The sequence below is a fragment of the Colius striatus genome, chromosome W, assembly GCF_028858725.1.
Source record: "Colius striatus isolate bColStr4 chromosome W, bColStr4.1.hap1, whole genome shotgun sequence".
In the NCBI taxonomy this organism is placed as follows: Eukaryota; Metazoa; Chordata; class Aves; order Coliiformes; family Coliidae; genus Colius; species Colius striatus.
The window spans coordinates 42,006,158-42,026,854 of record NC_084789.1 but is presented as its reverse complement, the minus strand read 5'-3'; the positions used below and the strand labels follow the sequence as shown (position 1 = coordinate 42,026,854).

The window sequence follows — 20,697 nt, the reverse complement described above, 5'->3', positions numbered from 1 at the left end:
CCTCCCGCCCCGTGCCCACGGACCAGAGTGTCTCCAGGTGTGAAGGCCCCTTCCCATCAGTGCTATTCAGTAGCAAGTTCCTCGTTTTCTCAGGAAGTGCCTGTTTGCCAGCGCCCGTCTCTGAGCGATGGGCTCGCCGTGGCTCGGCGCAGTCCCCGGGGCGCCGGCGCCGCGGGGTCCTCAGGCTCACGCTGCCCTGTGCCCCGCAGGTCCCTCGCACTCGGGCAGCAGTACAGCTCCCTGGGGTCCCAGCCCATCCTCTGCGGCTCCATCCCCGGCCTCGTCCCCAAGCAGCTCCGCTTCTGCCGCAACTACATCGAGATCATGCCCAGCGTGGCCGAGGGCGTGAAGCTGGGCATCCAGGAGTGCCAGCACCAGTTCCGGGGCCGCCGCTGGAACTGCACCACCATTGACGACAGCCTGGCCATCTTTGGGCCTGTCCTGGACAAAGGTAAATGTGGCACTGGGGGGCAGGGGAGGGGGCTGCCAGGGCATCAGCGAGCTGCACAGGGTGCTGCTGTCTCCCCTCAGACTCTTTGTCTCCAGGCTCAACACCCCCATTCCCTCAGCCCCTCCCCAGCACCCTTGTGCTCCAGCCCCTTCCCCAGCTCTGTGCCCGGCTCTGGCCACGCTGCAGCCCCTCAGTGTCCCTGTGGCAGTGAGTGAGGGGCCCAGCACTGAACACAACAGTAAGAAGCATTCCCATGAAACCAAACCAAATGGTGGCTCAAACCCTCCCTCGTGTCCATCCCCCACACACGGGGGATGCCGCACAGCGCGTTCCGGTTTCACACCTTCATAAGCACAGCCAAAGCCATTCCCGAGGCTGAGTTGCACTGGAACGGGCACCCGATGGGGCCCTGCACTCCAAGGAAGAGTTTAATGGAAACAAACCACTGTTAAGGAAATGGGATCTTACAGTACAGTCTTTCAGGAACTGGGGAGTTTGGGGTCGCGAGACTCCTGGCGTTTCTCTCGAAGCTCCAGCGTTCTGCACAGGATTCCACCTTCAGCTCTCAACCTTCCAACAACAGCACATCTCCCTCAAACACCAGCAGCAGATTGGAAACGACCCAGTGGGTTAAGGTGTGGTTCTTTGCAGGATTGTGGAGTGGTACCAGGGTGCTGACAGGGATCACGAGACTCCTCTCCCCTCGCTTTGCCAGGGTGCATTTTGGGGTAACTGCTTTGTTTACCATCACATAGCCCTCAAGGCTTGCCACCCTGGCTGCCCAATGCAAGCAGGTCCCAAACTCCAACAGGATCACAAAGTTCTAATTTTCTTTAAAACTGTCCTCAAAAGCCATCACAAAATCTTTAAACACATGATGAAAGGAATGTTACAACACCCAGGCACTGAAGATCTCTCACCACCATTTCTGTCAGCGTGAAAGCTCTTCAAAATGGGATCTGAGCCGTCCTCCCTGTAAGGAGCAAACTGAACCCTGAACTGATGAGGAACACTCCGAGGCTCCCTCGGCTGCAGGGATGAGAGCAGAGCCCCGTGTGTGGACGTGCCTCAGCATTCCTGTGCACCCCAAGCTGACACAGCACAAGATCACCGGTGGCTCTGCAACTCTTCTGACAGATGGAGGAGAATCACTGAGCACATTTGTTCTACAGCTTCCCCAACCAGCCCATGAGGAGCCAACAGTTCCCAGACACCCCTGCTAGGCAATGAGCTCCACACAGTGCCCTTAGTCTGCTGCCTCACTAACCTGGGAGTAGAACAGTTACAAATAAACAGTCTCACCTGCATCTAAGGACACATCAAAGCCCAACCCATGGGACTGTGGTTATCCTTCCTGGGTTTTCAGTGTGCTAATGTCTTATCACTCCTGCCTGGAAATGAATGAGCAGAGATGGGACACAACTCACCTCACCTGTGCAGCCAGGAGGAGCACCAGGGTAGCCTTGGAGGATCCCACGCTGGCAGCACCAGGAGTGGCAGAGAAAGACAGATGTTTCAGCCGCCGCTTTCCCAGCTGAAAGGAGAGAGAATGTTGGCAATAATAAGGATTTTGTCCTGCCCCGATGGATCTGGGGACCAACACTGCCCATGGGGCTGTGCACAGGGCTGCCTGTTGCCTTCACAGCATCTCCTTCTCCCAGGCTGTTGCCTCATCTTCCTTAGACATGGTAACAGCAGAGATCAGGAGTTCTGAGCCCAAAACCTGGAACTGAGACCTGCCACCATCACCAGCTGCAGGTTTCATGTCTGGCCAAGCCCTGAGCATCTATCTGTGGCAGCTATTGCTGCTCCCTTCTTGACTCCCAGGACACACAGAGCATCCTGGAGTAACCCCCCAAGCTCAGAATCAGCAGTTAATAGTAACTCTCAAACTAAGGTCCTGATCACTGTCGCAGTTTGCTCCATGCACTAGGCATTAAACACCAGGCCCAAACCAGCCAGCACTCAAGCAATGACAATGACCTGCATGGAATCACCTCCAACTATCACATCCCACCCACTCTAATCCCACTCACTCCAATCCCAACCCACTCCAATCTCACCCACTCCAATCCCAACCCACTCCAATCTCACCCACTCCTCCCTGAGGTAGGCTGAAGCTATTTTGGAAAGAACCCTGGAGAAGGCTCTGTCTTCCCTGGCCTCATCTCCTCCCACGTCATGTGCCCAGCCTGGAATTCAGCCTCACGAGGATTTTGCCATGGAACAGGTGCCAGCTGTGCTGGTGAGGCTTTGGCTTCCTGCAGCCACAGACTCTCCCTGCACCTTCTCTTTCTGGTGTGGCTTTTTTTCCGTAACCTGGGATATGGAAAAGGAAAGCAGCCAAACAAAAACCCACCCCAGAACGTGGGGCAAGATCGTGTTTTTACAAGCAGATTCCCTGAGATGATTTATACTGCAGGTGTGCAGTCTGGGACAAGGAGGGAAGAAAAACCTGCTTTCCCCTCAGTCTCCCCTCTCCCCTTCTCTTTAAAATAAGGTCAGCTTTTACTAAGAGACAATGTCTCTTCCAGCCAAGTCCTGCCCCAAAGCCAAGGCTCAGCCAGACCCCAGGTGACTTGCTGCTGCTCTGGGAGGGCAATTGCCCTGCTCCAGGTCACTGAGAGAGCCCGTGGCTCTGGTCAAAGCGCGGTGTCCAGGGAGTGCCCGAGGCGGGGAGGCGCCACAGTCGCCCCGAGACCGACTCCTGGAACGGGGGAGAGGCCTGAGAGCCGCAGGCACGGCTGGGTCTGCAGCAGGGGGTTTGGCAGGAGCTTCAGCAAGCTCATGCCTTGCCCCACACCTTCCCCTGCCCCTCGTGCCACAGCTGCCCTTTGCTCGCTCCTGCTGCAGGAACAGGCCGTCGGCTCTCCAGAAAGGTGCTGCCCAGCTGTGGCGGGGCTCAGGACAGTGCCCACAGGGGAGGCACAGGGAGTCAGGACAGTGCCCACAGGGGAGGCACGGGGAGCCAGGACAGTGCCCACAGGGGAGGCACGGGGAGTCAGGACAGTGCCTGGCAGCATGGGCAGCGATGGTGGCACAGGAGCCGTGGTGGCACAGGCAACAATGGTGGCACAGGCAACAATGGTGGCACAGGCAGTGATGGTGGCACAGATAGTGATGGTGGCACAGGAGTGATGGTGGCACAGGAGCAATGGTGGCACAGGGAACAATGGTGGCACAGGGAGCAACAGTGGCACAAGAGCGATGGTGGCACAGGAGCAATGGTGGCACAGGAGTGATGGTGGCACAGGCAACAATGGTGGCACAGGGAGCAATGGTGGCACAGATAGTGATGGTGGCACAGGAGCGATGGTGGCACAGGAGCGATGGTGGCGGGGCCAGGTGCAGCACTGGCAGCTGGGCCCGGGCTGCCTTCGGGGGTCCTTGTGTGCCGGGCTAAGCCCCTGCCACGAGCTGTGAAAAGGCAGCCCTGCACCAAGATAACCCACGGCTTTTCTCAGCCATGACACCCGCAGTCATTTGCATCTAAACAGGGGTGTGTGGGATCAGGGGCTGTCTTGATATAAACTCAACAGCTTAAAGGGAGGGGGAGGGAAAGGAGAGAGGGAGAGAGAAAAATAAGCTTATACCGCTGAGAAAGAGCTAAGCTTCCTCCCCTACTGTGAGGCAGGGCGAGCGATACCATCCCAGCGCCGCAGTCGTTTCAAATCGCTGCAGCATTCACACGCCCTTTAGCCATTCTGATCCGGTGGCGGGGGGCTGGGGAGCACCATCAATAGGGATTTCCCAGCCGGGCTGGCGGGATTGGAGGGTGACGGCAGGACAGGGGAACATTGCCCCGTTGCTACGAGGTGCTCCTGGGGAATGCCAGTGCTCTGTGCCGTGGGTACGCTGGCCGGCGGAAACATTCCGCATTATGCTGGTAATACAGTGTGACACCGCGGGAACAATGGCAAATTGAGTGTCCCAGCAGGTAACGGGCCCGGCTGGGAGACAGTCGCGGTGGTGCACTGTCAAGGCAGCTCTAATCCTCCCTCGACAGCCCCTCCCCTGGTTCTGGGAACGCTGCTCCCGCCTCTGTCTCTGGGAAATTCTCCCGGCTCCTGGCCCAGGCGAAGGGGAGGATTTCGAGGCGAGGCGTGCGTGCGTGCGTGTGCGTGTGTGTGTGTGTGTGTATGCACGTATGTGCATGCGTGTGTGCGCATGTGTGCGTGTGTGCGTGCGTGTGTGTGCATGTGCATGTGTGTGTGTGTGCATGTGTGTGTGTGTGTGCATGTATGTGCATGTGTGTGTGTGTGCATGTGTGTGTGTGTGTGCATGTGTGTGTGTGTGCATGCGTGTGTGTGTGTGCGCATGTGTGCGTGTGTGTGTGTGCATGTGTGTGTGTGTGTGTGCATGTGTGTGTGTGCATGTGTGTGTGTGTGTGCATGTGTGTGTGTGTGCATGCGTGTGTGTGTGTGCGCATGTGTGCGTGTGTGTGTGCATGTGTGTGTGTGTGTGTGCATGTGTGTGTGTGCATGTGTGTGTGTGTGTGCATGTGTGTGTGTGTGTGCATGCGTGTGTGTGTGCGCATGTGTGTGTGTGTGTGTGTGCATGTGTGTGTGTGCATGCGTGCATGTGCATGTGTGTACATGTGTGTGTGCATGTGTGTACATGCGTGTGTATGCATGTGTGTGCATGTGTGTGTGCATGTGTGTACGTGTGTGTGCATGTGTGTACATGTGTGTGTGTATGCATGTGTGTGTGTATGTGTGTGTATGTGCGTGTGTGTACACATGTGTGTGTGTGTGCATGTGTGTGTGAGTGTGCATCTGTGTGAGTGTGCCTATGTGTGTGTGTGTGAGTGTGCCTATGTGTGTGTGTGACTGTGCCTGTGCCACTAGTTCTGCCCCTGTCCGGGGCTCGTGGGCACACACACGGGTATGGGCATACAGCCAGGTGCAGCCCCCCAGGGCACCCCCACCACGCCTGAGCCCAGCGGTTGCACAGCCCAGGCCCCAGCCCAGCTGCCTCCCCATCCATCTCGCTCTGCACAGGGACCCACAGCCTCACACACCGCGCAGCGACTCTCCAGCCCGCGCCCCCGGCACCTCCCCAAAGCCCCTTCCCGAAGCCCCCCGGGGCGGGAGGCGAACGCGGAGCGGCTCGTGTCCTCCCCCGCCCCCGAGCTGTCCCGCGCAGGGGCCACAGGGCTCCACTGCTCCTCTAATCTGATCGGCCGTGGATCACGGGCCACCCAAATAGCCTTTGTCGGGCTGCGAGGCTCCCGTTGGAGCAGCCACCTCCAACCCCAGTGGTCCCTGCAGAAGCAGCTGGTGAAAGGTACCTAAGGGAAGCCTCAGGAGGCAGAGGGTGGATCTCTGCCCATGCATCACACACGGGAAGGGCAAGGAGGGAAGAGTCTGAATGCAAAGAGAGTGCAAACCACAGCGCGGTCCCAGCAGCACAGGCAGGAAGGAGCAGCTCTGGTTCAGTCTCCAAGGTCAGGGATGGCTTTCACACACAGAATCCTGGCTGCATCCCACACCTGCTGCCGACTGCCCTGATCACTCAGTCAGGCTGCATCCCGGGGCAGCTGGAAACAGCTCTGGCAGCGCACCCAGAGGCAACAGCAGCCCAGGCACCATGGGCCCAGTACCTTCAGCAGCTCCCTGCACGCCAGCCCTGAGCCTGCACTGACTCCAACAGCCACTCTGAATTCAGACCTGAAGCCTCCACAACATGGCACGCTGACTTAAAGCACTCCAGGGTCATCCCCTGACCTAGCAGACCCAAGAGGCTCGGAACCAAAAGATGTCCCCAGGGAGAAGGATGAGACTGGGACAGTATTTGCACCATGCTTGGGGAAGCCTGTATTTAGTACAGCCTTTACTGGAGCCAGCCAACTCCTGCCCATTTCAAAGGGAGCAGAAACAGCACAGCCCTGCCTGCTTTACTAAACACCCTGAAACAAAACAAGGAAGCTTTAAAAACACCGTGAGCAGAGCTCTGTAACTGAACCCTGCTGCAGGAACCCAGACTCCAAGAACAAAGTCTGTGTCACTGTGTACAGGGGGGACTCACCAGTCTGTGCCCAGGGCAGGGGAGATGAATGAGCTGTGGTGGGACTTGCTCTGCTTCAGCCCCAGGCAGTCCTCAGCTGGAAGGCAGCGTTTGCTTCTGCTCACCCTTCTGGAGAGAGGCATCCCGGCCAGGAACGGACGCAGAGACAGGCAGCCAGACTGGACGAGTGTGACGGACGTTTTGCTCTCTGCAAGCACTGTGAAGGTAACACAGGGGCCATTAAAAGCTACTTGAAGATGAAAGTCAACGTGAGCACCTGAACAACGGACATCACACAGTCACAGAATGCTTGGGGTCGAGGGGACCTCCGCAGATCATCCAGCCCAACGTCCCTGCCAAAGCAGGACCACTCCAGGCACGGAGACCCCTCTCTGGGTTTCCAGATCAGGAGTGACTCCAGTAACTCTCTCCTGGGGCCCTTCTCAGCTCTTGCTGCTGTTTAGTGCAGCCCCTGGCACCTGCACTGAGTGGAACCCCGCGGGTGTGGTGTGTGGGGAGACGCTGCCCGTGCGGAGCTGGTGCCACCCTCGTGTCCCACCCGCGCTGCAGAGCGCGCCGCCGGCAGCGGACTCCCGACAACCAGCTCACCACCCGAGTGCTGGCTGTTTCATGGGGTGTGGGTGGTGCTGAGGGAGGTGGGGAAGGGAAGCGGCAGCGTTAACGCTGGCCTCTGTCTGTCCCCAGCCACGCGAGAGTCGGCCTTCGTGCACGCCATCGCCTCGGCCGGGGTGGCCTTCGCCGTGACCCGCTCCTGCGCCGAGGGCACCTCCACCATCTGCGGCTGCGACTCCCACCACAAGGGGCCCCCGGGGGAGGGCTGGAAGTGGGGCGGCTGCAGCGAGGACGCCGACTTCGGCGTGCTGGTGTCCCGGGAGTTCGCCGACGCCCGCGAGAACCGGCCGGACGCGCGCTCGGCCATGAACAGGCACAACAACGAGGCCGGCAGGACGGTGAGTGCTGCCCCGGGGCCGCCCCGCGCCCACGCAAGGAGCCTTCTGCCGTTACTTTCCAGGGCACAGCATTTCCAGTCCCCACACAGACGGGTAGGGGTCAGGGAGAGCGAAAGCACAGCACAAACAGTCCCCAGGGCAGCACAGAGAAACCCAACGAGACCGCCCAGCGCTCAGGCCAGTGGGGAAGACAGCTTTCCCCCAAGCTGCTCCTCCTGCCTGCCTGTCCCTGCCGTGACAGTCCCACCCAGTGCCTCGCTGCACTACCACGGCTGTCAGTCCCTTCCAACTGAAATGCTCCCTTCCTGCTGTCAGCGGGTCCTGGGGCCACATCCTGCTCTGCTCATCTGCACACCCAGCACGCTGGCACACAATCACTGAATCACTGTGGTTGGAAAAGCCCTTTCAGCTGCTGCAGCCCCAGCCCTGCACTCACCCTGCCCAGCCCAGCACTGACCCCTGGCCCTCAGCACCTCAGCTCTGTGCCTTTGGGATCCCTCCAGGGCTGGGCACTGCCCCAGCTCCCTGGGCAGCCTGGCACAGGGGCTGACACCCCTCTCAGGGAAACAGCTCTGCCTCAGCTCCAGCCTCAGCCTCCCCATTTCCCGTCATCCTGACCTTGCTTTAACCATGTAACAGCCAGACCTTTCAAGCAGTGCTTAAAGCAAGCACTAGATCCTGCTTTTCCCACACCTCAGCAGGCAGAGGTGGAAAGAGAGAAGCTTGAATCACTAACTTAACGATTGACAGCTGTAAAAGAAGCCCAAACTCTAGCAATTTTCACCAAAATCAATGATTGTTTTGCTGCACACAGAGTAGGTTTCTGGGGAAGACAGTGTCGTGTGCTTGGATTCATAATTTCATCTGCTTTCTAGTTCTGTCAGGCTCAGGGCACAAAGTGAAGGGCAATTAACAAAGCCAGGATGAGGGGCTATGTCTAATTAAGCCTCTATCAGAGACATCCTCCAGCCCTCAACTTCTGCAAGCTCTGACTGTCCACACACATGACAGGGAGGACCCCACTGAAAGCATCAGAGTTCAGGGCTAGACTGGGTTGGGTTGATGATTAGAGGAGCTGCCCTTCTCAGCCAAGCTCCCAGGCTTCCCATTCCAAGCTCAGGCCAGCCACTGAAAGCCAGGCAGCGAGGGCGGGTGACAGGGCGCGTCCCAAGCTGCTGCTGAGCCCTTTGTCTTCTCTCCCCTCGCCAGACCATCCTGGACCACATGCACCTGAAGTGCAAGTGCCACGGGCTGTCGGGAAGCTGCGAGGTGAAGACGTGCTGGTGGGCACAGCCCGACTTCCGCGCCATCGGCGACTACCTGAAGGACAAGTACGACAGCGCCTCGGAGATGGTGGTGGAGAAGCACCGGGAGTCGCGGGGCTGGGTGGAAACCCTCCGCGCCAAGTACGCTCTGTTCAAGCCGCCAACCGAGCGGGACCTGGTCTACTACGAGAACTCCCCCAACTTCTGTGAGCCCAACCCCGAGACGGGCTCCTTTGGGACGAGGGACAGGACGTGCAACGTCACCTCCCACGGCATCGACGGCTGCGACCTGCTGTGCTGCGGCCGCGGCCACAACACCAGGACTGAGAAACGGAAGGAGAAGTGCCACTGCATCTTCCACTGGTGCTGCTACGTGAGCTGCCAGGAGTGCGTACGCGTCTACGACGTCCACACCTGCAAGTAAGCCTAGGTACGTCTCCAACGATGGGAGCTCCATCAACCCTGTGACCAGCCCCCACTCAGCGGCCTCACGCTTCAGGGGACGGCATCAAAATATCCTAATGCCCTTGGCCAGGGCAGATAGCCTCACAGCCAGCACCAGCGCTGCAGAGGAGGCCCTTGGCAGCCCACCCACACGAGGAGGCCCGAGGCTGGACCTGGCACTGCAGACGCGTGAGATCCCTGATCTGCTGCCTTCCCCCGGGCTGCCTGGCACGGCAGCAGCTGGGGAGCAGCAGGGACAGCTGAGGCCCGAGCGGGGCCAGGCCACAGCGGGCAGGGTGCTGCTCACACAGCACACGGGGCTCCCAGCGCCGTCCTCCCCCCCAGCTCTGCCCCACACAGATGCCAGCACGGGCTCAGGTGGGATTTTACACCAAGCTGAGCAAGCACAGGCATGGCTACCCTGGTCTCAGCAGATGTGGTGAGGAGGAGGAGGAAAGGAGCCCACAGTCCACACCAGCCAGGCTCCTTCCTTCCTGCTCCAAGGAGAGGAAAACCCGTCTGAGCACACGAACAGAACCTTACAGCCAGTCTCTGCTTTCACTTCCCCTTTGCCCTCTGTACTCCCCACAGCCCCAGATTGTTTCCTGTAATCCCCCTGAGGAGGACAGCAGGAAACTTCAGCCCAGAGCTGATCCTGTGGCACTTGGCCCAGGGTAACAGCAGAGCACACCTCGTAAGGCTGTCACCTCCCACACAGGGACACTTCGCTTCTCCAGCAGCCTCTCTGCCAGGCAGCGCCCGTGAGATTCGTAAGGGTCTGAGCAGACCCACCCGGTTGATACACCTACTTACTAAGTGTTCCCTGATCTGACTTTATATCCTAGAACATCTCTGGGCACAGGGCAGCCAGCAGGCAGCTGCTACATCAGCTCTGAGCATCAGTAATGGACAGGAGACAGAAGCCATGGCAAGAAGAAATGTCCATCCCAGTCTTCCCCCATCAGCAAAGGATGAAGCAAAGCAGAGGCAAGTGCAGACAGGGAAGGAGACTTTTATCCAACAGCACAGTCCCAGGCAGAACCTTTCCCTCCCATGAGATTTCTTGAGTTACCAGCAGTTTGTTCCTGAGCGCAGAGGCTCTGTACCATTAGCAGGGGTCTGGGCCCCAGGGGTGGGCACACACATCCCACAACCCATCTCAGAGCATAAGAACCACTGTTTGTCCCTCCACCTGCTCCCCAGGCCACATTCTCCCTCCCTGACCACACACCCCTCATTCTGGGCTTACACTTCCATGGCATATTGAAAGCAAAACCCAAACATCCTCTGTCCTGGTGGGCTCCTCCAGAGCTGACAGGGAACCATGTTCCAACACCACTGCTCAAGCACCAGCGGTTTAGCGTAGGAGTATGTCTGAACCATGAAAGCCCAGTCTCCTGCTCCACTCACCTCTCTGGCCACGGGAAGGAGCAGCACAGGGCGCTGCAGAGAGCAGTGACGTGGGTGAAAGGTCCCTCAGATGGACAGAGCACAGCCCTGTCACTCATCACTCCTGGGGCTGCAGAGGACCAGAGCAGAAGTCTCAGTCCCTCCTCTGTAGAGCACAATGAAGAGCTCCCGGATTCAGGCAGCCTGAGAAGCATCAGCTTTCTGAAATCAGAGATGACAGGAGAGCTCTCAGAAACCTCCCAGAGTCAGACGCGCTGCCTGCTGACAGGCATTCTGTTTAAAAGCACACGTTCAGTTCTGTGTCTGGACAGACTCCACCACCTGACTTTAAACAAACCCCCTTTTACTCGTTTGCTTGGTTGGTTTTTTTAATCAAGAAAAGGTATTTAATATTAAATAGAGCATTTATTGCCTTGTAATTGTTCTCCTGTAGCCAGGTATCCTAGCACTGAATGGAAGATCCTTTTCCATCAACCTGCTTTATCCAAAGTTTTGTATAAAGTTGTAGAGGTCGATTTTTTGTTATTTTATATTCGGAAAATGTCTCTTTTTATAAGCATTATTTATTATACAATGTACATACTTGAGTTAACTAAGATTATATATTATATAAATATATATATTTGGAGAAAAACGTATTTCAAGTTGCATTTTTCTTGTCATTGAAGAGCAGGTGAAAGCCCCAACCCAGCCCTGGCCTTCAGCTCCTGCTGCGGGAGCAGGGGCTCGTCCTCCAGCTCCCTGTGCACGGGGAGAGCCACAGGCACACACCGCACAGCCCGCAGCCAGCGTGGGAGGTGGGCGGCTGACGGCTCAGGGCTGTACTCCCAGGGCGGCAGCTCGCAGTGTGCACGCACCACCGGGCGCCTGCACCGAAACAGGCTCTAGGCTTGGCCTCCCCACACCCAGGTACTTGCAGGCTGCCACTAAAGCACCTTCTCATGGTTTGTACAGGCCCAGAACCAATTTTTCTCACAGAAAAACATCTTCTCCTGTCTGGGAATTATGTTGTGGCTGTTTATGTGTGATTCTGTGATCTCTGACACGTTTGCTTTTAGGTGCCTGCACTTCTCCACAGCACCCGCCTCAAATGTACCCATCTGAAGGGGGAAGAACCTCCCTGAACCCCGTTCTCTGCTCCCACCCTGCCGCCCAACTGACACCCAAACACTTACCTGCAGCGTCTGGCAGCGCTGCCCCAGGCCCGGCGCTGCCTGTGCCCGCAGGATGCCGAGCTCTGCCGCGGCGCAGCCGGGATGCTCCGGCACGGTTGTGTCTGCCGGGGTGGCAGCAGCCTCCACACTCACCCCAACACCACCCAGCTGCTGCTGGCAGCCCACACAACCCAAACTCTGGCCTTGTGGGGTGTTTTGGGCCTAGGAGTGGGAACTCTGTACATCTGCCCATCATACCAAGCCTTTCTCCACTTGCTCCACTCCTCCCCCCCGACTTTTTCCATTGTTCAGGGAAAAGTAGCACCAGGGTAAGGAAAGGGATGAAGAATGTGGCCTTTCCTGTCTAAAGCAAGAGAGCTCTCACTGTAAAGGTGCTCCTGCCCAGGCAGTGTGGGGGGGAAGATGCTGCCAGGAGTCACTCTCTCTTCTGGCACCTGCAGGAAACATCTTGGATGGAGATCTCAGAACTGGTTGGACAGTTTGCCCTGTTTTTCCAGCACGGCCTTCTCCATGGGATACACCAAACTTGCACCCACATGTATCTCGTGTGTGGACACCTCGGGCTTCCTCAGCACTGCAGGTCCGGCAAACACTAGCATGGGTCAGCCCAGGGGTCTTCTCAGCCAACTCCTGTGAGACTGCCTGTGGCCCAGCTCCCCAGGCTGGGGACACACTGGACCCGTCCGTGCTTGGCTACAAGCTGAGCACCCCTCTGGCTATCAGCAGCCTGGGAAGAGCTTCGCTATCTTCATGCCATCCCTCGGCACTCCTTACAGACAGCTCAGTTCCACTCCCACCAGAGACACAGATATCTTCCAGATCACCACAAGTAATTGTGCTTTTTATTGAACCCACTGAATGTGCAATTAAACCAGATATTTATTCATCAATATAGTTCTGGACAGAGACACAATAAGGTTTACATCATTTACTCTGAAATATAAGTTAAGGTGTGCTGCCGTCACCAGGGCCAGCCGAGGAGAGGAAGGAACAAATAAAGTCACAAGATCACACACAAAATGAGAAGGAATGGTAACCACTGGGACTCACAATGTCATCACAACACAACAGCGTTGCCAAAGAAACCAGAGTGACTGAAACACTCCGACTGCTCTAAGTACACGCAAAGGACAACAGTACCTTCAGTCTGGGCACGTGAGGCACCCTCCTTCCCTGGGAACCCTGCTTCGGGTACAAGCTGCTAGCCCTGAGCAGCACATCTGCTCGAGGAAGCTACACCAGGATCTCAGAAATGGCTTTGACTTCATGCCCCACCAACTTGAGGTACATTCCATGAACCTTATGACAGGTGTGGAGCCGAAGCAGTGGCGGGGAGCGGCCGCATGCAGCCATCAGCAGCATCTGCTTGGCGAGATGAGTGCTGGGGAAGGGCCAGAGAGCAACGACTGAGACATTCCTTTATTTCAGTGCAAAAACATGGCAACATGGATCTGGTGCATCTGCAGAGCTTGGTTTCCTCTCTGTCTCCAAGGAGGAATTTCAACCTTTGGTAAGGTGGCAGAAAAATGGGCCACAATGAGGCTGGTGACTCCCACAGCGGCCTCCACGCTGCGCTCCTGAAGAGCTCTCGGCTGGAATCCACATCTCTAACTGTTGTTGAAGCAACAACAAGCCTTGATGCCTTAAATACTGGATTTGGACGTTTTCTCTATTCTGATCAAATACATTCCCTGCCTTCTTCCAGCCCCTCTTGCCACTAGCCAGTCCACCTCATTGGGCAACAAAATGCCCAGGTATAAAAGCAAGCGGGTATGGGCACCTGGGCAGATCTGGAGCTGAATTATTGTGGGCACCCTCGTTAGTTACCAGCCTGGCTCGGTGTTCAGGGAGCCACAGGATGACATCAGAAGAAAGCATTCATCAGATGGGGAGAAGACAGAACAATACTTTAAGATGCCTTCACCACAGACTGACAGGTTTTATTAGAGGTTGGGATTTCCTTCCTATGGTAGCAACTGGCTGCTGGACACAGCAAGCGTTGGCTTCCAGACTTACAGGCCGTTTCCCCCATGCTAAAACCAAACGGGAGCACAGCCTTGCCTGCACAGAGACAGAAGCACAGGGTTCTAGGAGACACTTCCACATGACATCAGTATATTAAAGACAAAGAATAAAGATATTGTATTGCACTAAACATGCAGATTCCACATTGGGCTCTTGCAAACAGGGAGCATTTCACTTTGTCCAGTGTGCTGAACACGGAAGAGTAAAGATCCCAGTGTATATTCTCCAGGTTGGTCACTTTTCCAGCTGTTGATCTTGCACTTGGTCCACCTTCAGTCTAGGGAAGGAACTCTTGCAAAAGAAGCCAAATCCATCAAGAAAGCATGCACAGGTATAAAAGCATCAAGCACACACTGGAACCCACTCACATGTAGCCAGGATAGATACTGTTGTGAGTTTCCCCAGCACAGGTACTGCCCTACATGTATTAGAAAGTCATTTTCTAGGAGATGCCACTGTCAAGACCGGGCTGAACTATTCCCTGTGACACCTACAGGGGAAAGAGTAGGACATCCTTCTCTCAGACAGTAATACAGGAAAACAAAAGTTTCAGATTTCAGATAAGCAGATGGATTTTAACTCTAGCAGAGTCTCTCCTGATTTACTTTAGTTAAAGAAAGCTGAACTGTGGTTCAACACCTCGTTTTAATTTTAAAGCCACAGATAAATTAAGCAAAGCAGAGAATTCAGGCATGCAGGTTCTCAAAGAGTCTTCCAGACCTCCCTCCTCCCCCAGCCACTGGTGCATAGCTGCAAGCAGAACTGATATGTGGTGACAGAGGAGGAGCCACCAATGAGATCAGACACACTCTGTTGTGGTTTGACTCTATGATTTCTGAGCAGAGAATTCCCAGCAACACTTCCAAACAGAAGTACTTACGTTCCTTCTTCTCTCAGAAGAGCCAGGAATTTTTTCACTCGATACTCAGGATCCATCTAAACACCAAACAGAAATCTCTGTCAGTGTGGAGCAACCTGCCCACAGCCCAACAGGAACACCAGGCCACAGAGACAGCTGGAGAAGTGCAGGGCTGTTTGCTTTGCCCGTGCATCTGACAGCAGACCCCAGCCTGCCTGCCCAGAAGCTCTGAGCTGAGCAGTGCAGATGAAGCACTGCACCGATAGCAGAAGGAGAGATGTGCTCAGTTTTCCTGTCTTCTTCACCCCTTACAGCACCAGAGGAGAGGAGCTGTGTGTGGTGGGTTAGCACACATGCGAAAGCTGAATCACAGCATGGGGCTTCCACAACTTATGGTACCAACCTGTGTTGTGGCTCCATCAGCCAGGAACATCCCCTAAAGGTCAGTCCTGCCTCTCCACCAGAACAGAGACAAGGGGGCAGTGGGAGGAAGGGCTACTAAGGGTACAGAGACTTGGACTGCATATAACAACATGTAACTGCCGATGCATGGGCCTGTCAGTTCTCTTTGATGTGCCACCACTACTCCAAGAGACAGTGAGTTGTGACTATAAACACTGGAAAATTGCAACAGTTCACTTAGAAACTCAGCTTCTGTTCATCAACACCCTGTAACATCAACACAGTGCCTAAGAAACAGCAGGCTCTGGAAGCAGCAGGAGATGGTGTCAATCGAGTGCAAAGGGGAAGCAGGCTCAGGGACTTAAGATCCTCTAGTCCCCTGTGAAAGGAGGAATCCTGTGCTCAAACTGGATGAAAAGTCTTCTAGAACAGCGGAGACACACTCTGTGCCACAGCTCAGAAAGGTGGCAAGAAAGCTGGTTCCTTTCCGGGTAATGCAGTATCCCCAGGACACGCCCAGGAAGAGACCCACCAAGATATGCATGCCCTTGGGTACCAAATGGGTACCAGATACAGCATCTAAAATCATGTAGGCAATGCTGTACAATGCCCTTTCAAAACGAGTTCCCGAGGGAGCTGAAGTACATTACAAACAGCTCAGATTAACTCCAGTTTTACTTGTGCTCAACAGAAGTTACCAAATCAGGAAACACTAGAGGTGCAAAAAGGGGCTTTCTGGAAAGCTGCCTGGCTCATTCAGGTTCCTGCTCTAAAAAGAAGAGAGGCCTTGGCCTCTGGAGTGTCGCCAGCGGGGTCCAAGAGCAACAAGACAGGCAGGCAAAGCAAGCACAAGGGACCAAGCCCCTCGCTGTGGAAAAAGGAGGCTCATGTGTCCAGCAGCACCCCAGGGCAGGGCTGCAGGATCAGGGCAGGGCACAGGACAGCACCGAGAGCTCCTCCAGGTACTGCAGCCAAGGACACTTCAGAACTAAGTTTTTCTGGATTCATGTAGCAAATCCTGAGTGTGCTCATGCATCAAAGGCTTCTTCTCAACAAGAACGTGCCATCTGTCCAGGACACTCAAGGTGACTGAAGTATGTGACACTAAGCACAAGTAGTTTGACATTAAAGGAGGCCAGGAATAGCAATAAACATAGTTTGAGGGAAATTGGGCTGTCAAAAAGTGTGGCTTTACAAGGCTTGTAAACAAGACAACAAAGTAACCCGAGACACCAGAATGCAGTGCTCCATGGGACTCCAAGAAAGGGCCTTGACACTGAGAGTGGTTCAGCAGGACTTTGGTCTGAACCCAACTGGAAGTCATTTGGCAGCTCCATACAGCCTGTGCTGGGTTTACCAGCCTAATAAAAACCCCAAGTCCACGGATCCAGTGACTGCAGAGAACGAAACCAGGTGAATGAAAGCATTTTTTGCAAAGAATTCATTCACCACGGGATCCAATCAGCTGAAGTTTGGGACATTCCATCCATCACATCCAATTTTTAAGGGACTTCAGATTCAAAACTCTTTCCAGAAAGCTGTGGTCCAGCTCACCAAAAAAAGGAACTAATCCTGGACCTCTCACGTGGTGAAATTCTGCTTTCCTGTAAAAACTTGCCAAATCAGCTCCCACTGTGGTCTTTGAATGCATTCAGAGACGAGTGTTCTCCCTTCTGCTGAGAGCCTGCACTGCTCTCCTGTATTTATAGCAGTTGAGCAGCTGGAGTCACGTAAACACCTCAGACCCTTTGGAACAGAACTTCTTCATGCTTCGCTTCCATGTGCTATTACCCATGCTATTACACAATCACCTGGACCCAGCGGAATAACCAAGCTGCCTTGCTACTAAGCATCCCTGCAGAGCGGCCAGGGTGTATTACCAATCATCTACATCAGCAGGAGGGTTCTTCACTTTACACTCGTTCGGTTTGTCAGGAATGGCACAGAGTCATCCTTCTGCCTGTCTTCTCCCATCCTGATCAGCCATGGACTTACCTACAAACCAGTGGTCTGGTTCAGACGCACACAGCCAGTTTCCCTGCAGGGCAGCACGAGGACTCCCTGTCCACACCACGCTGGCTGTGCTGCCAGCAGGGTCAGCACTTCCCCCCACGCTCCAGACCGAGCTGTCCCTAATCTATATAACCTTCACCTTCAGCTTTGGAAAGAACCAAACACTTAAGGTCAAAGCAGCCAAGGAAAACGTCCCGTGTGAGAAGAAGGAATCCATTGTCAAGGCTAAGTGAAACAGACTGCCACGGAGCCCCGCAGCCCCTCAAGGCCTGCACCCCTTAAACACATTCAATACATGTGAGCAATGACTTACCGACTTGCCTGTAGGTATGGAATTAAAAGCCAAGGAAGAAGAGGAAAAAGTAATCTAGATAAATGACTTTATTCCCTGAGGTGACATCCAGTCAGAGCATATCCTTATGCTGAGCAAGTTTTAACAGAATTGTGAGTAGTGAACAGAGGGATACATGACTTATATGCTGCTAAACTACATGCCTCTTCGCTTATGCTCAGCCTCTCCTAGGAAGATCTAAGGACAGTTCACTCAGCTGCACTAAATCCATTTGATGTGAAAAGAGAGAGTGGGGGGGGGGGGGGGGGAAGGCCTCAGAAGGGCGCTGAAATGTCAGCCACGGAGGATTAGGGCTGCGTGCTGCACCCTCGCCGCGTTAGTATGCACACGCTGTCGAGCACCAGCTTGACGGCTGGCTCGCAGGCACGGCTGCTGGCTGGGGGGAGGGGTCACACAGACATATTTCTACCCTCTGCAATTATTTTCTTTAAAGTGCTGAAAGTGGAAAATCAAGAGAAGAGCAGTTGAATGGCCTGACAGATTTATCTTCCTCAGGAAAAGAGCACATACACCTGCACAGGCAGCTTCTTCTTGGGAAGAGAAAAAACCCCCTAAGTGATTGCTATCTGCAATCTTCACATGCTGGGTGAAGGCATTTCATGAAAGTTAATCCACCCCTCCAGTCGCCAGATGCTCTTCTCTGAAGTGCAGCTCCAAACAGCCTATGGGCACTGTGATTTTACACATCTCTCTGCGGACCAAGACCTGGGGATCCCTTTGTTCAGAAAACTTCTTTGCACTGTAGCTCTTTTCTCAATTAAACCAATTCAAAGGCTCCTACCACACAGCCCGGGCAGGGCTCTGATGGGGACCCCTAAGACCGCTCTATTTAACCCAGTTCTTCCCGGACCAGAAACGTTCTTACTTGTAGTGACATTTCTATCAGCATCAGCAGCTTCTTGATACCGATCCAGACAGGCTTCCCTTTGACATTCTGTGCAATGGTGCTGCGTTCCTTGTCTTTGAAGTTACCCAGGAGCTGGGGAGGGAAAGGAAAATAAGAGTAACAAACAAACAACTCCACACCAGGAGCCTGTCAGCAGGAATGATGCTGCCTAACTCAGGGAGAAAGGGAATGAGAAGCCTGAAAGCATTTTCTAGCTAGGAAGGAAAATTTGTTGCAATATATCAAGACAAGGCAAAACTCTTCAGATTCTTTTATTCCACAAGAGCTCTACTGACAATGCCTCTCATCAAACAGTCAGTGATTCTCTTTTATGATCCATTCTAGGCTCTCTTCAGGTTAGAGCCCAGACAGAACATGGTGACTCAAGCCACAGTAAGTTTTCAGAACGGCTGCAGGAGTGGCTGTGTCTTTCAGGCTTTAGTGAGATCACCATTGTGACAATTCTGCAAGTCCACACAAAAGATCTGCCCGTGGAGTTCATTTGAACAGCCTTCAATACTCACTGCAATTTCCACCAAGGGCACGAATTCATAAAGAACCTATAATCTCTTCAGCACTAAACACCTTCATTTGATGTTGCTCCAATTCATGAGAGCTTGGCCCCCTCCAGGCACATTCAGCTAAGTGCCCTGATGATATTCATTACCCAACTTCCACGTCCTTCGCCTCTTTCAATCCATTCCACATACTTTTTTCCCCTAGACCTGCCTTTCTCTCATTTTGCATTACTCTGTCGCACGAAAAACTAACGTGGAGAAGCCTTAGAACTGCTGTGTGCCAACACAGTGTGAAGCAGGGCAGCGTTCCCAAATGCAGAGCTACTGCAAATCACCCATTTCCAGCACACTTGGAGCTTGTTTGTCACCCCTGAGCTCTGTCTCACCTCCAAAGCCTCCATCAGCTGCTCCCCTGTTGCGATGTTGGGCACGTGAATGGTGGTGCTGAAGGCGTTCAGCATTTCCATCTCCTGCAGGACATCTTTGCGACTGGTGGTTCCAATGATGAGCAGCTTGCGGCCCTGTCACACAGCAGAGCCAGTGTCAGGAGAGGAAAAGAGAACCACCAACACTGGGAAACTTCAGCTAACTACGAATGAAAAGCAGAAAGCACTCATGGAAAAATCCCACTCAGAATGAATGGGATTAAATCTCTCAGGAAGTGAAGCAGTCAGTATCAACCGAACGGGATCCGACTCCAGAACACAAAGTAATGCCACCAAGGGGCTCCAAATCACCAGGGTACGCAGAAGAGCCACCTACACTCCCAGCTCTCCTACCTTACCTTTCCTTTTAAATGCATCATTATGCAGAGCTGAAACCTCATTCACTTTAAAAGCACGAGAAAAGCCCCATTCCCAAAAGCTGGCTGACAGATGACTTCTCAGGGGAACAGCCTGTCTTTAGCAATCCTGTGGGTGCAGTGAATACTCTGTCGCTGCTCAAACAGCTCCGATGCTTTTGCAGGTCTCGCTGTAAGAGCACAGGCTGCTGTAAGTTCATGAGACTTACCACAGCCAGTGTGGCTGTACAGAGGGACAGCACCACGTCTGGCAGCCCCTGAGTTCAAACCAGCGCTGGCCAGAGCAGTAACAGGGCTTATAAATAACAGAGCAACGAATGGAAAACATCCACTGCCAGGAAAAATCAACTTCTGCTGGATCGTCTGAAATGCCATGTCAATGCTGTTTGAATTCCCTGATGTGGGGTTCAGACACTAATAAATGGGAAGAGCTGTTGGGATTACTAGGTGGGACCAGTCCCTTTCGCAGTTGAACACATCAGGAGCCCTGGCTGGCCTCTCTTCACCTGCTGTACAGAAGTTTAGCCGATGCTCAGAGTAAAAGTTCTCTATTTCAACCTTGTAACACAAAACACTGTTCATCATTATAAAAACCCCAAACAAACCAAAACCTAAAACTTGTCCCCACAGAGCAGACAGAATTGATTGCAGAAGTGCTTTGTGCTCCTTTGACAAAGGATGAAAACCTATTTAAACTTAATACATGTGATGAAGATGATGCATCTTTGCAGCATCTCTTTATTTTCCCGAGTGTGCCTTTGTATCCACTGACTTTTTGTGTTTGAACAGATTATCCTCTTGCTTTGGGTGATGGACAATGAGAAAGCACCAGAACTGGTAACAAACTCAAGTGCTCACTTCAAGTTTGTTTTTAGCCTAAGACAGCAGGAGGAAGTAATGCCTGGCATTTGAAACCAGAGCACGCCCCAGGTCACGGGCTGCACACAAAGGCTTTGTCAGGGAAACACTGTGCTAACCCTGCTGTGTATTAATCACTACCTACATCACAGGAGCCCCACACTCACCAGCTCAGTCATCTCTTTAGCAGGGGAAATCCTCAGAAACCTACTGGGCAATTCAAAGGGGAAAAGCAGACAATTGCTGAACTGACCACAGCC

The 20,697-nt window shown here is 54.0% G+C and overlaps 2 protein-coding genes across 5 annotated transcripts in view; one reads left to right on the top strand and one right to left on the bottom strand.

Annotated features, from left to right (window-relative positions):
* The window catches only part of LOC104549858 (proto-oncogene Wnt-3), a 30,231-nt gene extending 21,114 nt beyond the window's left edge, over positions 1 to 9,117 (top strand). For both annotated transcript variants that reach the window (XM_062016791.1, XM_062016792.1), the window contains exons 2-4: positions 210 to 451; positions 7,163 to 7,428; positions 8,638 to 9,117. In XM_062016791.1, coding sequence (XP_061872775.1) covers positions 210 to 451; positions 7,163 to 7,428; positions 8,638 to 9,117 — 988 coding nt within the window. The remainder of the gene's footprint in view (positions 1 to 209; positions 452 to 7,162; positions 7,429 to 8,637) is intronic.
* Positions 9,118 to 12,555: 3,438 nt separating this feature from the next.
* The window catches only part of LOC104563553 (vesicle-fusing ATPase), a 67,553-nt gene continuing 59,411 nt past the window's right edge, over positions 12,556 to 20,697 (bottom strand). For 2 of the 3 annotated variants that reach the window (XM_062016927.1, XM_062016930.1), the window contains exons 18-21: positions 19,164 to 19,298; positions 18,239 to 18,352; positions 14,628 to 14,683; positions 12,556 to 14,038 (exon numbers count right to left, since the gene is read on the bottom strand). In XM_062016927.1, the coding sequence (XP_061872911.1) occupies positions 14,020 to 14,038; positions 14,628 to 14,683; positions 18,239 to 18,352; positions 19,164 to 19,298 (324 nt within the window). In that variant the 3' untranslated portion in view covers positions 12,556 to 14,019. Of the gene's footprint in view, positions 14,238 to 14,627; positions 14,684 to 18,238; positions 18,353 to 19,163; positions 19,299 to 20,697 lie in introns of all 3 variants that reach the window. The other variant, XM_062016929.1, reaches the window with a different exon arrangement.